The sequence below is a fragment of the Atractosteus spatula genome, chromosome 5 (assembly GCF_055471065.1).
Source record: "Atractosteus spatula isolate fAtrSpa1 chromosome 5, fAtrSpa1.hap1, whole genome shotgun sequence".
NCBI lineage: Eukaryota > Metazoa > Chordata > Actinopteri > Semionotiformes > Lepisosteidae > Atractosteus > Atractosteus spatula.
In genome coordinates this window covers 39,642,700-39,661,495 of record NC_142710.1, presented here as the reverse complement: position 1 = coordinate 39,661,495, position 18,796 = coordinate 39,642,700, and the positions used below count along the sequence as shown (strand labels likewise).

General features: G+C 36.8%; 1 protein-coding gene across 3 annotated transcripts in view; it reads right to left on the bottom strand.

The window, feature by feature from the left end:
• LOC148835071 (attractin-like protein 1) overlaps positions 1–18,796 on the bottom strand; it is a 416,291-nt gene that overhangs the window by 94,782 nt on the left and 302,713 nt on the right. The window contains exon 27 of one of the 3 annotated variants that reach the window (XM_088917390.1): positions 7,799–8,818. The exons of the other annotated variants lie outside the window; for them this stretch is intronic. Coding sequence (XP_088773516.1) covers positions 8,684–8,818 — 135 coding nt within the window. The 3' untranslated portion in view covers positions 7,799–8,683. Of the gene's footprint in view, positions 1–7,798; positions 8,819–18,796 lie in introns of those variants that run through there. 3 annotated transcript variants of the gene reach the window in all.

Here is an 18,796-nt window from a genome sequence, read left to right as displayed (position 1 = left end):
TGAAGCTGCCCCAAATCACTTAATTTACTCATAGTGAAAGACATGCGTCCTTTTAGCCTCTGAAAAACAAATGATTGCATTTCATGAAAAGTATGTCTATTACTTTTTAGACTAGGTAACTTAATTGCCTTATACTCCTATAGTCTTTCTTTCAAACCCCCTGTATAAAACAACTACTGTAGCAGGTGTTTCCCAAGTCAATGGTCTTCATTGATATCCTGATGGGGACTCACATGGAGTATACTGCATCTTAGTCTTTATGCATTGAGGCTGCTATACAACTTTTCATGAGGAATAATGGCTCCCAATCAAAAAATGCATAATGAGTTTTAGACAAACCTGCTTGGCTGCGACCCAACAACCTGACTACAGGACAAAGAAGTCTGGACCATCATGCAGACTGAAGAATTAATCAAGATGTAGCTGGAAAAGATGGAGATGGGATGGAGGAGGGATGGAAAAGAAAATGTGAGGAATTGGGGTCTACTGCAACTTTTCAGAGCATTTTGGATGGCGACATCACAGCGAATTAGAGTTTAAGCAATAAAAGTGAAGGGGATCTAGGTTGCCATCACTCCTCCTAAACTTTAATTAAAGACTTTATTTAAAAGTTGAAGAACACTTTAAGAACCTGAGTAATAGCAATTTTTTTTAGAAATCTAGTATTTTATTACATTATTTGCACTGCAGCAGAAAACATTGAGCAGTACAGTATAAAGACTAATTATGTACATTCTTGCCAGTGGTAATCTCCACTCCCATTATTAGAACTTGGATATGTAGTTTTAAAATTACAACAATAGGGTGTTCACTCAACCACTGTCTGAGTCAATGGCCTATATACAGATGCAGCCATCTAGAATGTGCAAGGTTTCAGTCAATATATTGCTGTAGACAGCATTTCAGACAGCAGTGTGTCATAGCAAATTTGATTTTTTCAAATAATCTGATGCATGGCTACTCTACGGCGCATATTGTATCCCAACAGCACATTGCAATATTAATAATTTAAATAGATTGATCTAAATACAATGCAGACTTGTATCAGATACAATGCAACTTACAGTATATGACAAAGTTATTCAAACCACTGCTAAAAACTTGTATTTCTGTCTGTCCTCTTTTTTATATTTATTTGCTTTTTAATACAATGTTTTTAAAGCCACTATGCACTGTATAATACATTTTTAAAATTAAAATCTAAAATAAAATTAGCTGTTTTCCCAATTATTACTTATACACATTACTAATTATTCTGTATACTGTATGTAATTAAAAAAACAGTAATTCTATTAGTGTTATACAGTATTGTGACATACAGTATCTCATTTGGAGTTATAGTAGAAACGTGTTAAGCAACATCCTGTCTCAGCAACGTAATAACTGTATTTAATGAAACTGAATAATAAAGTAGGCATTCAGTTTGATTAGTGCAGAAGCCCTAAAAGGTTAAGATAATACAGTATGCAACATTTGGGAAAATAACCAACGAAAAAAGTTGGGTTAAATCATAAAATCTACAGAGGGACAGGCTTCTATAATTTGCTACTGCTAATGCAAAACAAACCCACAAGGAACAGTCCTGTTCATTTTAAACACTATTCCTGGTAAAGCAGTGAGCTGCAAGATATCTGTAACTAGGACCACTGGTTTTTCATGACCTGTTTGTTTCAACTGTAAATCAACTCTCTAGGATTTGGACATCAATATACAACAGTGTATAAAATAAGTTATATTTCCATGACAATTGAATCTAAGCAGGTAAATATATACATATTATGTGTCAAAATGAAAAAAGATGTATTATTCTTGTTAGGGAAAAACTCTTAACAGAGGTAAAGTGCTTTTGCCCTGAACAGAACAGTGAGCATTGGATAGATTAACATATTAGATTTATAGAATTATCACCAAGATAAAAAAGAAAAAACAAAGTAATTGTGAAAACCATTTAACTTGAAGGTCTGAAAAGACATAATCCTGCATATTGTTGTTGACTCAAATTTAACTGTCAGTTATTTAATCATGTTTGGTTTGATGTTAAGCAACTAGATTGAAACTGTAATTAAATTGAAATTTGGATATATATTTGTGCATACACAAGTTGCATCAAAGAGCAGGCAACGACAAGCATCTCTTAGCCTTTAAGCTTTCCTTGTAAATAAGGATTACAAGACAACTGTGTAATTGCACCCTTCAGTTATTGTTTAAAATTTTCTCTGCTGGGGCAATATTTCAAAACATTGTTTGCCATTTCTTTTTTTATGGTTGCAATTAGTTGGCTCTGGGAAATTTGGCTAGATATTACATGCTAGAGCCAATATATGGATTTTGCAAATCAAATGCAGAGGATATGGCAACAAACTTAAAAATAATTAATTGCATTCCTCATGCATCACGTACTGTAAATAGTATTAACACTGTCAAATTCAGTGACATGGTTAAAATTGACCTCATACTATATGTATTTGAGTATGTCACAATGCCTTGAGCAACTGTCACCTAATTAAATGTGTAGATAAGCTATATCTGCTAACTTAACTAAAGTCTTGCTCACATAGTAATTAATTTAATCACTCCTATAAAAGAAATATGCAAAACATTTTTTTACAGTCTGTGAACTCAAAGTTCAATATTGAAAACCATTAAAATATGTTAGGTTTAACCAATCTAACAATTTCTACTTGTGTAAATCAGTGGTTTGGGGGGAAGTACTCACTCCTTAGGTGACTTATGGTTAAAATCTCTCCACTACCACCTACCAAATTAATTTTTATTTAATAATTAATTATTATTTGTTTATTCCATGACACCTGCTGTCCAATTTGTCCCGGGGACTATACTGTAAGCAGAGACAAACCCTCTGTCAGGGCACAAATAACAATTTTAACATTCCTGACAATGTTTCACTTCTAAGACTGAAGACAATGTCTCATCTCTGTCAATCTGAGGCTTTCATGTGTTGTGTTTTATAGATGGTAAATGTCTGTTTAATGTTGTGCAAAATATTTTAAATCCAGCCATCCATGCTACGTGGAAACTGAGGCAGTCACTCAAACTCCATCTGACGTACAGTAGCTGATCCATCCATTTTTTAATCTAAGATTTTCATTAGCTACTTTGATTGATTTAATGGCTGCAACTGTCCCTTGTAATTAAAGGGGTATTTTATAATGAAGCAGTTTAATAGACCAATTAGATTGTTTTGATTAGAGAAACTTGAGTATCTATATATACCTCTGTAAGTACCTCAACAATGTTAAAAATTAGCCGTGAAAAACGCACAGCTCTACTGAAAAACTACAGAAAAAGGAGCATTAAAAGTCCATGCAACCAGCTTCTGGAACAAAACCTTTTTTTGTTTTTTAAGTATAAACAGTGCAGAGGACAAAAATGTTAGGGCACTTATATAAGTATGCAAGTCAATTTAAATTCCTCTTCTTGGCTTGAAGGGAAGTTAAGAGAGTAAGTATGATGGCTTCTCTAACCCTGGTTTGACTGTTTTTCTGAGAATGAACAAGACTGAACTCTGCAGGAGCACACACTGTACAAACCACAACTGACTTTTACATTAATTAAAACATAAGGGGACTTTCACTAGGTCAGATAGTATCTCAAATGAAAGATGACAGTGAAAGATGAAATAAAACATGGTTCGTCTAATCAGCCCCTATAATTTAAAACTATAAGACTGAAAAAGGTTAATTAACCATAAACTGTAGGAACAATATTGTCCTTTTATGAGCACACTTTTTGTCTCTGAACTTTCTGGTCTGATTAATGCTACAAGAGTTTGGTCATGGACTCAGCTCACACAGCTAAGAGCTCTATTCAGAGGCAGATGAAAAAGAACAGAGAATGGACAGCATTCAAAATCTGTTTATAGGTCAGGGCAGTATGCACACAGTCTGTCACACCACAGCTGTATGCCTTTTGGGAAAATGTGGATCTCACAGACTTCACATGACCACTGGGCTGCCTAGTCAGACAACAACAAACTGTGCAGTAAGCTTGAACCAAGCTGTCCTGTTTGTGGCCATAAACATTACGTGGGCCGATGTTATGTTAATTTAATATGTTCTGGCTTTAACAACTTTTAACGATTTGGAACCAAGTTTCAATAGGAAACACAGTATTGAAAGAGGGCATATTCAAGACAGATACTCCTACATAGGCAATCAAAATCTGGTATATCTACCCATACAAACTTTTTTATATTCATAACAGAAAATTGTTATGTTGTAACTCTAATAGCACTGCACAGAGGAAAATTACATTTGTCATAAATAACTGAAGTCCAGAAAACACCATGGCCCCATTTATTGCCACCCCTGTATTTACTACTTTGCAAATCCTCTTGGCACCGATTACACTGACATGACTCCTCCTCTATGCTTGGCACTTATGGAGATTCTTGACCATTCTTCCACCCAGAAGTACTTTATGTCTTTCAGAGATTTTTTGTTTCCTCGTTGTAAACTGTCTTTGTGAGCTCAAATCATAAATGCTCAGTCAATTGAAGTGAAGTCTGGAGATTGACATGGCTAGCCAAGAATATTTATTTTGTGTGCTCCTAACTCATCAGCACTTTTTCAATTTAGAGTTGTGCACGGATGCCTATTTTCAGAGGGAATCAAGTGTTTGACCAAAATGTTCTGATATGTATTGAGAGTTTATCACTGGTGACATGACAGCTGGACACCAGGACTTCAATATGCAACCCCAACATAACAGATCCCCCACCATATTTCACAGTAGGAATAACTGTTTTTGCAACATAAGACTTACCTTTTATAAACCAAACATGCTCCAGTTTCCTCCCACAATGCAAAGACTTGCTGGAAGGTTAATTGGCTTCTGGGAAAATTGGGCCTGGTATGAGGGCATGCCAGTTTGTTGTCTGTGTGTGCGCTGTGATGGACTGGTATCTCAGAAGTGGCTGCTTTCTTACAGCCCTGCCATGCTCATCTAATTTATACAGGCTTCATACACAATATGCAAATGGTGGTTTTTAATTTTGTAACCTGAAGATCCCAGTGTGTGTTGGAGATCTCCAACTGTTCCCTTGGGATTTATAGATTCCTCCTGAATCACAAGTATCATAATGAGACAAGATTTTGTGGTGGCAAATTACAGTTACGTGCTCTTCCTGTCAGGGTTGTTATTATACCAATACCCTTACGATTTTTTTAAGAATGGAAAGAGGAGGATTCAGATTTTGGGGGATTATGCAACATGATGCTGCATGCAATATTAAATGTAATTGGCATTATAATATTTTATATGCCAGAGAAACACAAAACATTTAGAGGCCTCCATATAGTTCCAGAGGTTTCCACTGCATTTGGAATGATGTTGCAGAATATCATTAAAGATTTGCTTTGTTGAATTCTATTTCACAGGAATAGAGATGTGAATAAATGTGACCCTCATGCTTTTTGGTATGCAATTATTTATGAAAAATATGCCTTTGCTCTGTGAAATACTCTTATAATCACTGCGTAAAATATTTGGAATATTTAAGCAGGACAATATACAATCCATAACTCATCTTTTGTTCCTATTTAATTAGGGGTATTTATACATTTGGGAGGGCACTGTATCTGGACAAGGTTTTGGATGTGGATTATGGGCCTTCAATCATGCTCACGTGTATTAAGAGATGTACAGTACTAAAGTTGTTACTGTATGGAAGAGATACACCAGGAGATCCCACTGCATCTAATGGGCCTGTCATTGGATTACAAAAGTCACTTTATGCCATACTCTAAGCAACATTCACTGAGCCCTTTCACACTCTTTTTTTACATTAACCTGTGCGATTAGAAATTTAAACACATTATCTTTACATGTCTAAATTAACATCTCTTACTACACAAGTTTTTGTCATTTAAATCTTGGAAGGCTAAGAGAAATGGAAATAGATGATGTAAGTTCCAACATATTCACAAGCATGTCACAGTGTCTCCACTTAAAAAGAATACACAAGATAAAACACAATTACAATATACAGAGGAGACTGTGGATGGTGGTTCTAAGAAATGCAGAGGGGTGAAGAATGGAACCAGTAAAGAAAAGGCTTTTCTAAAGAAGAAGGTTCTGAGTCAGGATTTGAAGGAGTTTTGAGAAGGTGACTCTCTGATATCCTTGGGCAGAGAGTTCCAGAGCTTGGGGGCATAACTGGCGAAGGACCTGTCACCCATACAATGTAGACGGGCTTGGGGGACAGTTAGGAGACCAGAATTAGAAGAGTGAAGGTTGCGAGATGGGGAGTAGGGCGATAATAGTTCAGACAGGTACTGAGGCGCCAAGCCATGCAGAGCCTGAGCATTAGGATTTTAAAGTACACACGGAATTTGACAGGAAGACAGTGTAAGGACTCCAGGATAGAAGTAATGTGATCACTTGCACTACACCTGGTCAGTATTCTGGCACTGAATTTTGAACATGCTGCAGTTTGTTCAAAGTAGATTTAGATACCCCAGCGAGTAAAGCATTACAGTAGTCAATTTGAGAGAACACAAATGTGTTGATCTGCTTTTCAGCCACAGTTAGTGATAACATAGGGCGTAGTCTAGCGATATTTCTGAGGTGAAAAAAAGATGTTTTGACAATATGCTGCACATGTGGGTTGAATGTTAAGCCAGAATCGAATATCACCCCAAGGTTTTTCAATTTAGACTGAAGCTCAAGTACAGAACCATCTACAAATAGGGTTACAGGATTGGCTTTACGAAGTTGATGGGGGGTGCCAATAAGCATGACTTTAGTCTTGTCACAGTTAAGATTAAGGAAATTTTGAGTCATCCAAGTTCTTATGTCAGAGATGCAATTAGATAGAATAGAGACAGCCACATCAGTGGCAGGTTTGGTATGGATGTATATTTGAGTATTGTCAACTTAGAAATGATAGCTGAGTCCAAGTGATTTTAAAAGTTGACCAAGTGGAAACATGTAAATATGAAGAGCAAGGGGCCCAGCATGAGCCCTGAGGAACACCAGACTTAACAAGACCAATTTCAGACCTATACCCATTAAGAGAGACAAAGTGACAGCAATCAGTGAGGTAAGACTTGAACCATTTGAGAGTTGACCAGGGCAGTTTCTGTGCTGTGAAGTTGATGGAAGCCAGATTGGAGGGGTTTAGAAAAGGTTATTTGTGATGAGGTGGTTATGTAACTGAAGTGTGACAGCACGTTCTAGAATTTTTGCAAGAAAGGGTAAGTTGGAGATGGGGTGAAAATTGTTAAGATTGTCTAGAGCCATGTTAGGCTTTTTTGGCACGGGGGTAATGGCAGCAGTTTTGAGGACCATTGGTACAATGCCAGTGCTTTTGCTTCTCCAGAAAGCAAAAAAAACATCAAATGGAACCCACTCCCCTGGAAAGCATAAAATACGTAAAAGAAACTCAGAAAATGAGCAGCTTTATCTAAGATATCATAGAATTATTTGATATTGCATTGGGGAAATAAGATCAAACAAAAAATAAACAAAACAAATGTCTACATTACGTTTAATATTCTACACCAAAACAAAACTAAAAAAAATGCATTTTGTCTATTTTCTTTTTCAGCTGGCTAACCATTTGGAAAATCATTTTCTATGGTTCTGTGAATGTAACATCTGTTGGAGAACTTTAGTAAGGTTAAAATATGAAAGCATCTGGTACCTGTAGGGATTGCTTACTAGGTGAGAATGTTTAAGGTATTTCTGCAGTGCGTTGTTTCCAGACTGTTCAATTTTATTTAACAAACAGTTGCATAAACTCTCACCAAAGACACAAAAGGACAAGGCTTGTTGATTTTTTTATGTTGTTTCCTTTAATACAGGAAGCACATTAACATTCAGGTTCTTCCCTCATAACCAAAAACAAACAAAAAAAGTATAAAAATCAAAACTAACAAAGCTTATAAACCCCTATAAACTTCAAAAGAAATCGACAAAAGTATTGATTATTTTTCACAACTCCATGATACAAAGCTGATTCAATGAATTTACTCTATTTCAGAATACTTACCTTTATCATCGGAGAGAAATGTGCTGCTATGTGGAATTATTGAAATTCAGTGTTTATTTCCCTGTTGCAAGGGAAAAAAACTGGCACTTATACAGCACATAATCTTTGTGTTTAATTAAAGGTTTTCAAGGATTGCCAGGCCTCCCCATAACAGACAAAACAATCAGTGGCACCAGCTGTTCTTACAAGCATTCAAAACGAAGGGGAGATGGGCACTGAGCTGTTGCACAAAAAGGATATACCTGCCCGTCAGAACGTGCAGGCTTCCTTTCTCATGACATCTCCTGGACAGGACCTTGAATAAGAGCATCCTCGAATTGCTCATGCACGGCATTCAACCCTATGTTTCTTGTCATTTCTGTTGGACAGCATTTCTACATACATCAACACACAGAAAAGGGAGGAATACACTAGTCCAGGGATTCCTAAACATTTCTTACCAGGGCTTATTTTTAAGCCACCTGTCACAGTAAGAACCCCTATATATTTTAAATAAAAAATGATATATACTGTAATTCTTAAAAAAATATTTGAAGGTTTAGAAAGTTTTGAATGAAAAGCTCTTCATTTGTATCACCACCAGACAATCTCTGGGCACATTTTGATTAAATCCACCAGAGTGATGCACAGCTCACATAAGATGATGGCAATACTACAGTATATGCTGAATCAACTGCACAGTAAAGTTGCCTCGCAGCTCTGGGGCCTTGGGTTCAATTCCAGACGTGGTGCTATCTGAGTGGAGACTGTACAGTCTGTTGTCCCCGTGTCTGCATGGGTTTCTCCAGGTGCTCCTGTTTCCTCCTACAGTCCACAAACACAGTGGTAGGTTAACTGGCTTGGGAAAATTGGCATTGTTTGGCAGAATAGGCTCCGGCTGCCCCGTGACCTATTTTCTTAAAGAAAGCAGCTTGAAAATGGATGGATATCTTACTAGGTTGTAGAAACAGAAACCAACCTTTTAATTCACTGCGTCATGTCATGAATGAACACAGTCCATAACAAATGAACCTTTGAATCCTTATTGTGTTTTTCATCTCAATGGATCCCAAAGCATTTGTATAGAATGAAGGTGACTCAACTTCTTTCATCTCTGAATTGCAGAACCCTTTTGAATAACAGACAGGACCCATTAAGCACAAAGAACTGCACTATACAGCAAATCTGGTACAGATGTAAGAAACTGCTTGTTGAATTGTGTTAACAATAGTTTTCAACATTGAAACATTAATGACAAAGTACTTAAAAACTTAATTTAATATCTTACTGTACTGGTGAGACGTGTCATCTACTGGTCCAACAACAATACTTACAGGAGCAACCTTGTTTACCTTGGAGATGCCCCATCCTCATAGTAACCAGGCCCAACCAAAATAAGCTTTTGAAATTATCTGATGTACTGTATGCTAGATACAGATGGGTTTTTGTTGTCTGGATTCTGTGATTAGAATACACTGTATTATCTGTAAATCAAGTTGTTTTTCTTAAGTTAAGAATCTTAATAAGATAAGAAGAAAATATTGTGCCACTCTTTTCAAAATCCATATGAACACTAGCAATTCAGTTTTCCTTTCTAGTGCCTGTATGTCACAATGCTTGTGACAATTAGCATACTGTAGCACACAATACAATTACACATCAAATGGGTGTTAGACAAATCCAATACATGCACATCAAGAAATAGTTTGGGAGATACATTCAGTGGGCATGTTCATAATACTGTAATACTGAGAACTTTAATTAGACTTTTTGATAAGGGCCCATGCTTTGACTTCCTTGATGTACAGTATGCATCTATCCTGCTATTTCTTTCTGCTATCTAATGTAAGGTGTAGTAGTCATGCCACAGAACCTTCCTTTCTTTTTCTACACCCATTATGCTACTGTTATACAGAAGGATTATAATTTATGTTCTATGTTTTCACAGTTGACTTTTTAAACTGTACCTCTTGAAAATCATTTCACTTTGAATATATTCCTGATTTGACCAGATGTTGGCACTCTGTGCTGGAGAGAACTGAGCTAATTAAATACTTTCACCAGGCTGCCACTTCTACAGTTAAATCAATTCACAGCTGTAAGAGTCTGTGCTTTCAAATGGTACGACTCGCAGAAACTCAAGGCCGTCTGGAAATAATTGGCTTCTCCATCTGCGAATCAGGAGTGGCAGACAGGATTTAAAGATCTGTCCAAATCCACCTAATCTATATTCTGTACAATTAACTGCTCTAAGATAATGAATATGAATACTGATAGCACTGTGCTACCCTAGTGAAAACGAAGTGGCCACCTGTCCCCTACAGAACAGATCTAGTTTCTGTGTATAAAACCAAGAGCTGCAGCCTGGCTCACTTCACATTCCTCTGCTGCATTGTGCTCCAGTTTGCGAAAAGAGATTGATTACTCCTGACTGAGATGTATTATGCTGGCTTCATAGAGAAAATCCTTCCCATCAGATAGAAAGAAACTTTACAAGTATACCCAAAAGAAAATTACGTGTTAAACCAAATGGCTTAAATTTCTTGCTTTCTGAAGATGAGCAGCTTGTCCTAGCTTTGTTAGGAATGCCCAGAGAATGCAGCCCTATACATTTTCCAGCTTCAGTGTCCTTGCATGCAGTGAAGCTGAAAAGATGAACAACATTTCCATTCAATCCCACAGGTTGTCACAGTGTTGCTCAAAGGGATGTGTTCATCTACAGTAATGGAAAGGTCAGATGAACATCTCGCGAATTGGCTGACTGTTCTCTTGCCTTTGAACAATATTGATAATCGTGCATCCACATCTAAGCATCACTGAGATTTTCTTTCTTTTATAGATTAGCTAGGCAAAGCAGTGAAGCACTTTCAATACCACACCCAAAATAGGTTTTGCATGATGACAGTGTTCACACACTTTGTAAGGTAAAGATTTTGTGACACTTCAAGAAAGGTGTAAGCCGTCAGATTGGAACCTAGGGTTTGGTGGCTATGAGATTTAGAAAAACCTTTTACTAAACTAAAATCAGTTTCACATCTTTGTCCTGAAGCAGATCAACTATACACTGCGCACACAAAAAAAGATGGTTCTGACCAAGTGTAAAACAGCAATGACTTCAGATCAGGTAAGACTACAATGTGCAGAATTGTCAGCTGTCATAGTGGAGGAGTTTGCTTTCAGCTGCAGTCCCAGACACACATTTGCCATAATAATCATGCAGCAAAAGGTCAGCACATAGGGAGTGCAAACAAATGGAATCTAGAAGTTAAGCTAAAAACTGCTTTTACGACAGCTGCTGCACTTGACTTGAAATGCATATTCATTTTTTTCCCCTTTCCGGGTATCTCAGAAACACAGCCACAAATTAAGGATTGAACAATAAACAGATTTTGCAGGGTCTTCTTGATTGAGCTTCCTATCTAGCGAGCCACCTGTCAAGTGTGGCTCGGCTAGGCTATACATCTTCTGCGAATAACCTAATAGTGCAACAGTCATGTAGCTGTTCTGTCAGGAGAAGACCTCACCCTGAGCACAAGGATATTAGTCAGCACGAGGCTTATTCCAGACATCTGCTTGGCAGCCTCCACAGTGACCGTTGTTGATCATGGACTTGGTAATTGAGAGTGATGAATGACTTGACCTCTTGCTGTATGCAGATAGAAAATGAAACACTAGCAAGGTCGAGGGCAAGGTTTAAAGGGAAGCAGCAACAAACCCACAACCCAGGAGCAAACAGATTTCCTCAGGATCTCCCTGCTGGGACTATTTCTCTGAAAAGGTCTCATATATCTTGTTACACAGGTATAGAGAATTACTTGTATTGATCTTGCAACCTTGGACAGAAGACACAAGGCCACAAATATAATAGTATTAGATCAGCAAAGAGTAACTGATACTGCCTTTTGTAGAAATCCTTCTTGTTTACTTAAATCAAGAGTCAAACATGACACAAAGAGGTTCTTAAAAACATGTAAAGCAATACTGCTCAGACCTAGCTCACTAGGACTGTTCGCTATTGACCTTGCAAAGCAAATTTGATCCAGGGAATCAATGGGCTTTTCAGACAAAGCTGGAGCCTGTGTATTTACAAACGTAAACATAATGTGTGTAAGCAGGGAACATTGTAATTTCACTTGCTTACACATGCTGCAGGCTCCTGTGGTGTTATGTTCTAAGAAACATGTATAATGCACGTAAGCTTGTGATCATGTTATCCTTGTGTGGTTGTTCTATGGAATCTTTTGTTTGATCTCCATGTGCTGTTAGCACAATACTGCAAGAAGTGCTGCAATAATAATACCACGCAGGGGGGAAAAAAGCATAGCACATTTTTTAAATCAACAGTTTTGAACAAAGAATATAATAATATAAACTACATATCTTTAAAAGATATCAAATGAAGAGCTGATCAGATATTTATACTATTATTTCTGGACTGTGATAAATGCAGTTGGACTGCAGTTTTGATTAATAGGCTTGAAGCCTGGCTTCTTCAGAGCTTTCTTGCATTGTTTTTGCCCACTCCACTCCTCCAGCTATGTATTAAAACAGATGGCTATACTGCGTAACCAAATGACATTAGGTGCACAGGGGTTCAGTCCTGCACCAGTTTCATCTTCTCTTTACATTAATAATACAGACCAGGCAGAGAGCTGAATGTTAGATCATCTGTAAGGCAATTACACCATTGTGAATCATATTACAAATTTCTCATTCTCAGCTGGGGACCAGATTATAACAAAAGCTAATATAAACGGTTGTATAGTGATAAAATGACTGCATTTTTATATACTTTTAATAAAATGTATTAAAAGCCATTAAAGTAATCTAAACTTACTATAAAATAATCAAGCACATCTTTATGTAAAGGTTTTGTACCAATTCTACATCTACAATGCCCAATACCATGAATTTAAAAAATACCGTCTGCAGCAAATATTTCTGCTTGTGCTCCCATTTATCTGAACAGAATTTACCGTTTAATCGAAGGAAATGGTCTGTGCCTTAGAAGTAGTAATTAGTTCAGACACTCAAAATGTAAATTGAGCTACAACAAAGCCACCCCCTTTCATGATTGTGCCGTTTTTCTAAAACTTTATTTCATGTTTTGCCTAGTGTAAGTTCAAATAAAAAAAACTATAGTATTTCTAGAATGTTTCTCTGTTTTTCAGGAAATACAGTATGAGTTTATGACTGATCTACCATTCTGGTATTTATTAACATAAAGAGCATACTTTAATTGGTTGTAAGGATGATAATCCATGGACTGATGGACTCATTGTCTATACTAAAGCCTCTGTGGTTCAAAGGTTAAAAGGTCTGTAAATTTGTTGCCAAAATATGATGTATCCCCACTACAACTTTGAGAAGTAAGAACAGTTTGGACAGAAAACTGCATATAATCTATAAAATTGGAATCAATAGCATTTGTTTCATGTTAATTCCTCACAGTATATAAAAGAACTAGCTAATTGTGTCATAACCCAAAAAACAAATGTTTTAAGTATAATGCACCATTATATATATATATTATATATGCAAAATATCCAAATATATGCAATAATATCTAGAATATTTCATTTAAAACACAGGTATTCACTGAAATACAGCTATGCAAGCACTTGTGCTTAAAAGAATATTTTACTGTATGTTTTTAAATACAGTACAGTTACACTTCACAAATCAATTTGCCAAAATAATAAAATGGGATTTAATCATGAACCTGGATTAAGGTTAAATTAAACTATAAATTAGAACAAAGTGTATTACAATAAAGATAGCTTTACTGAAGTGGCCTGTATGCAAAGGTAGTCTTTCTTGATCTCCTTTTGTATAATTATTTTTTAGTGAATGTGACTGAATTTTCAAATACAAAAAAGCAAAGTAGCAGTTAATAGAAAACAGGAATATCCAGTAATGATCTGAAATGTTGATACCATATTCTGTAAACATTTCTAATGCAACAGGAGTACATACCCATCCCCATGTACATACCAGATTACTGCAAAAATGTGACAGCAGTTCTAAAACTAAGAGATTAATCCCTCTTGCCTTGGAAAGGGACACTAATAATTTAATTACATTTTGCTTACTGTGTCACCACATATTCTTCTTCAAGAATCATAAATTGTCTTGAAATACAGTACACAGCAAAAACACAGTAAATATAATGACATCAGGCATAATTAATTAAGAAAGGTTTGGAATCTACAAGCATAATTATTGCTTAGTCACTGCAGTAGTTCATTTTATGCCAAAAGTAGAGTACAAGTATCTGGTGCTAGAGTACAGTTACTATTACAGCTACTATGATTCATGACGATGATGATGCCGTCAAAGAATGCTAACAATACATTTTATTTAAAATATCTTCATTCACACTGCTACAATATTAACTTAACAGAAGCTGTTTACAAATATTATTTCCTATAGACATTTTAAACTCTACAGACACAAACTGAAAAGGAATGTCAGTTCTATTCACAGAAGGTCATATCAGCCAATGATCTGAAAAAGATGATGAATACAGAGACCTTAAAGGACAATACCTGTCTTTGTCTCCTTCACTGTAAGTTAGCTACTTTAGTCATTTTTCCTTGTTTATTCAATGTATTCACTAGGTCAAAGGGTTCTATAGGTTTGTTACTACAGGTATGTACAGTAGATCATGAGATCATTTATGAAATAAAACTTTACCATATTAATTTTTAAGCAAAAATGTACTGATTCTAGTAACTGTTTTTCTTATAAATGTTCAAATACAAGGCAGGACCTGCAAAGTTATACATGAAAAATGCTGACCATACTGTGGATCCAGTAATTCTTTCTTTTCTGGCTCGTAATTAAGAATGACGTGAGAATGAAAACTCAAGACAGGGAAGTAGTGATGAGGAAGGCAGGTAACAGAATATCTACTCATGCCTTAAGAATCACTTTCTTCTCACAGCAAAATAGCTTCATGACAATGTTTATTAACTGAGACAAATTATGAATTACAGATCTTGTTAGAGTGTCAACAAATGACAGGTCACTTTTTTGCAGAAGTTAAAATGTTAAGTGAATTTTATCACTGTATACAGGATATGTCATAAATCATTTTAATGGAACTTCATAGATTTTACCGTTCAGAGAAATCATAGACTGACTGTAATGTATGTAATGAATATTAACAGGTCTATCTATCTATTTTCTAACTGTTTTATCCAATACCAAGATGCGGGGAAGCTGCAGCCTATCCTGGAAAGCAACAGGCATAACGCAGGATCCACCCTGGACAGGACACCTGTCCATCACAGGGTACACACTGACACAGACAAGCACACACTCACACCAGGGACACTTTTCTCAGAAGCCAATTAAATTAACAGTACAGTATGTCTTTGGATTGGGTGAGGAAACCGGAGATCCTGGAGGAAACCCACGCAAACACAGGGAGACCATACAAACTCCATGCAGATACAGTAGCACCCCAGGTCCAGAATTGAGCCCAGGGTGAGCCAGCAATATTAACCACCTTACCACTCCATTAACATATGATCTCCAAATGGAAAGCACTCCATTTGGCAAATACAGAAGCAAATGTGTTCACCTTCATTGAGATAGAACTGTCTTATCTCGGAACAACCTTTTAATAAAGCACAACTCATGAAGTACAACAACAAAGAAAACAGCTATATTCAATTTTAAACCTTAAACCACTATAATTAGTTTGATTGTGATTTGTATGGTAGCACTGGCCCAACCACGAATTTTAAAATTCTTTAAATATATTGCAGTTACCTGTTGGATACTACAGTAGTCTGTCCACAGGAAACTGTGTGAACCCAAGAGATCTAGTATTAGTTTGGGGGATTTTTTGGCCCGAAGCATTTTAATATTGATACTTCATATACTGTACTTTAATTGGTATATTCTTCGATTAATAAAGTCTCTCTGCTCAATATTGTTAATCTTTATACCTTATTTTGAAATACTGTCAACACAAACCATTTTTTACAAGCTCATCCACCTACATCTCATAGATCAATAACACAATATCAGATGCACATCAAATACAGTATACAGCTGCACTCACTTATTATTGTGAAAATGCTTACTATTCATGCTACAGCACCAATGAGAAAGCATTTGTTTTATAGGTTGCACATCGGCCAAGAAACTAAAAATTGAGGACGCACATTATCACAAACATCCGCACTTTGAGAGGGCTCACAAAGCTGATGAAAACATTTGAACTCCAATTCTGCAGAGGTGTCTCTGCAAATTATCATCTGATAACCAAGGGGATTTGTCTGAATAACAAAGTACATTTTACTTGACAATACATCAGGAAGAAAAGAGCAGGACTAAATACCTGCTGATCTGTACATGTTCAGGACAAAGCACCTGTCATTGTTCTGTCATGGTCTTAGAATGTTGTGATACAATACTGACATAATATGCCAGTTTATTTCTATACTGATGCTGCTCAATGATACAAAATGCTTGTAGGAGTTCGGCGACATTCAAAGGACGTCAATTGCGCCACCTTTAGCTACAGCAACTGCAACCAAATGCTTCCTGTAATCAGTGATCAGTTTCTCACACCACTGTCATTTCCACATATTTATTTCAAAACACTTAGGAGATTACAACTGAATAAACAACATGCCAGCAGCCGTATCACCCTGCAACTCACAACTGGCAACCCACTGAAGCTAAGCAGGTGTGAGCCTGGTCAGTACCTGGATGGGAGACCTCCTGGGAAAAAACTAAGGTTGCTGCTGCAAGAGGTGTTAGTGGGGCCAGCAGGGGGCGCTCACCCTGCGGCTCATGTGGGTCCTAATGCCCCAGTGTAGTGACGGGGACACTATACTGTAAACAGGCGCCGTCCTTCGGATGAGACGTAAAACTGAGGTCCTGACTCTCTGTGGTCATTAAAAATCCCAGGGCGTTTCTCGAAAAGAGTAGGGGTGTAACCCCAGTGTCCTGGCCAAATTTCCCATCAGCCTTTATCAATCATGGCCTCCTAACAATCCCCTTCTATGAATTGGCTTCATTACTCTGCTCGCCTCCCCACTGATCGCTGATGTGGGGTGAGCGTTCTGGTGCACTATGGCTGCCGTCACATCATCCAGGTGGATGCTGCACATAGGTGGTGGTGGTGGAGGGGAGTCCCCATTACCTGTAAAGCGCTTTGAGTGGAGTGTCCAGAAAAAGCGATATATAAGTGTAAGCAATTATTATTAATTATTAAATACTGGTACTAAAACTATACTGTACCTAAACTAAAAACTGAGGACACACATTCAGGACATTATCATAAATATCCTCACTTTGCGAGGCTCACAAAGCTGATGAAAACATGTGAACTATTTCTATTAAATTTGGAGGCAATTTGTGAAAAACTTTGGTTTTCAAAATACTAAGCTAGGTGTGAAGTTCCTAAGCTACTAGATTTGTGTAAGCTGTAAGTGAGAAAACAAAATGTTAATAATTATCATCAGCTTTCCCTATTTTACGGGGGGGTTCTTAGAGGTGTTCAGTCATAATCCCACAGATGATAGCACTGTTGCATTGTTGCTCCTCAGTCAAACACATACATGAAATGTCTGAACCAGTGGTATATCTTGCAGGATTACTATTGCAACAACACATCATCAGCATTTAGAACCTTAAAGTCTAAAAGTGAACAATCTTCCAGAAATAATATTTACTATATCATACAGTACTTACAAAGCTTCTCCAAGAACACTGGGTTGATATAACTAAGGTGGGGAATAACATCTTGTTTTTTTAAAGGGCGAGTTTAGGAGACATACTTTGGGTTCCACCTGAGGGAGTTTTTGGTTGTGAAGCTGGCAACCAGCTCAACCGCCTGGTTATTTACAGCAATGGACACCAGAAGTTAACCAGAGTTCAGCGAGAATTAAGGTTTTGTTTTTAGAACCGCAGTTTGAAAAAAACAAACGGCTGTGTACTGTATGTGTCTGTTATACAGTTATGCCAACAATAAAATAATCCCGGTTCGGAACACCTTGTAGCAAAGTTTTCTTTTACACTTCCTGAGGTTAACAGTAGGTTCAGAGTTTTGAGGATGAAGCCATTTCAAATTATAATATAGGACACTTTGGTGATGGCTAGTCTTGAATGCTCTATTGTCAGGATCTCATTCACTGTGACATTTTGGTGTGGGGTGTTTTAGAATGTGTACAGTAATGACCACCAGACAGATTAAGATCTGAAAAGTTTCATTTGAATAGTAACAAACCTACCAAAAATGTTGCTGCTACAGTATAGTGAATTACAAAATAATTGGCAAGTTCTCTGTGAGATTTGTATAAATATCCTTATTCAGAACATATAAGAAATAGAATAATCCTTATTTAGATAACCAATAAATTCCCAAATGCAGATCTCAAAATCAAACATTATCAAAAAAGCAAGCATCATTTATAGCAAATATGTGCTATAATTAATCTGTTTGTCTTTATTCAATTATTTGACATCCTGGCCAATGTCAAATATAACACAATAATGAGACCTCTGAGCAAAAGCCACCCCTTTGGAGGTTTTTATCCATCTGTGCCAGTAGCATGCTGGACAGCACAAAAGACTAATTTCCTGAATTTTCATTCCCAAGGGACTTGGTTTGAAACTGTGTTTGAAAATTAATTACAATATGCTGTATCTCTTCAGCTGAGCCACCCTCATGAAAACTAGTAACCATTTAACGGGACGTCTGAAATGCGGTGCATGTTAAATTTTGCTTTTTAAATACACTGAATAATGAGAGAAAGGTTTGTAATCCACAGAGTGTCTGTT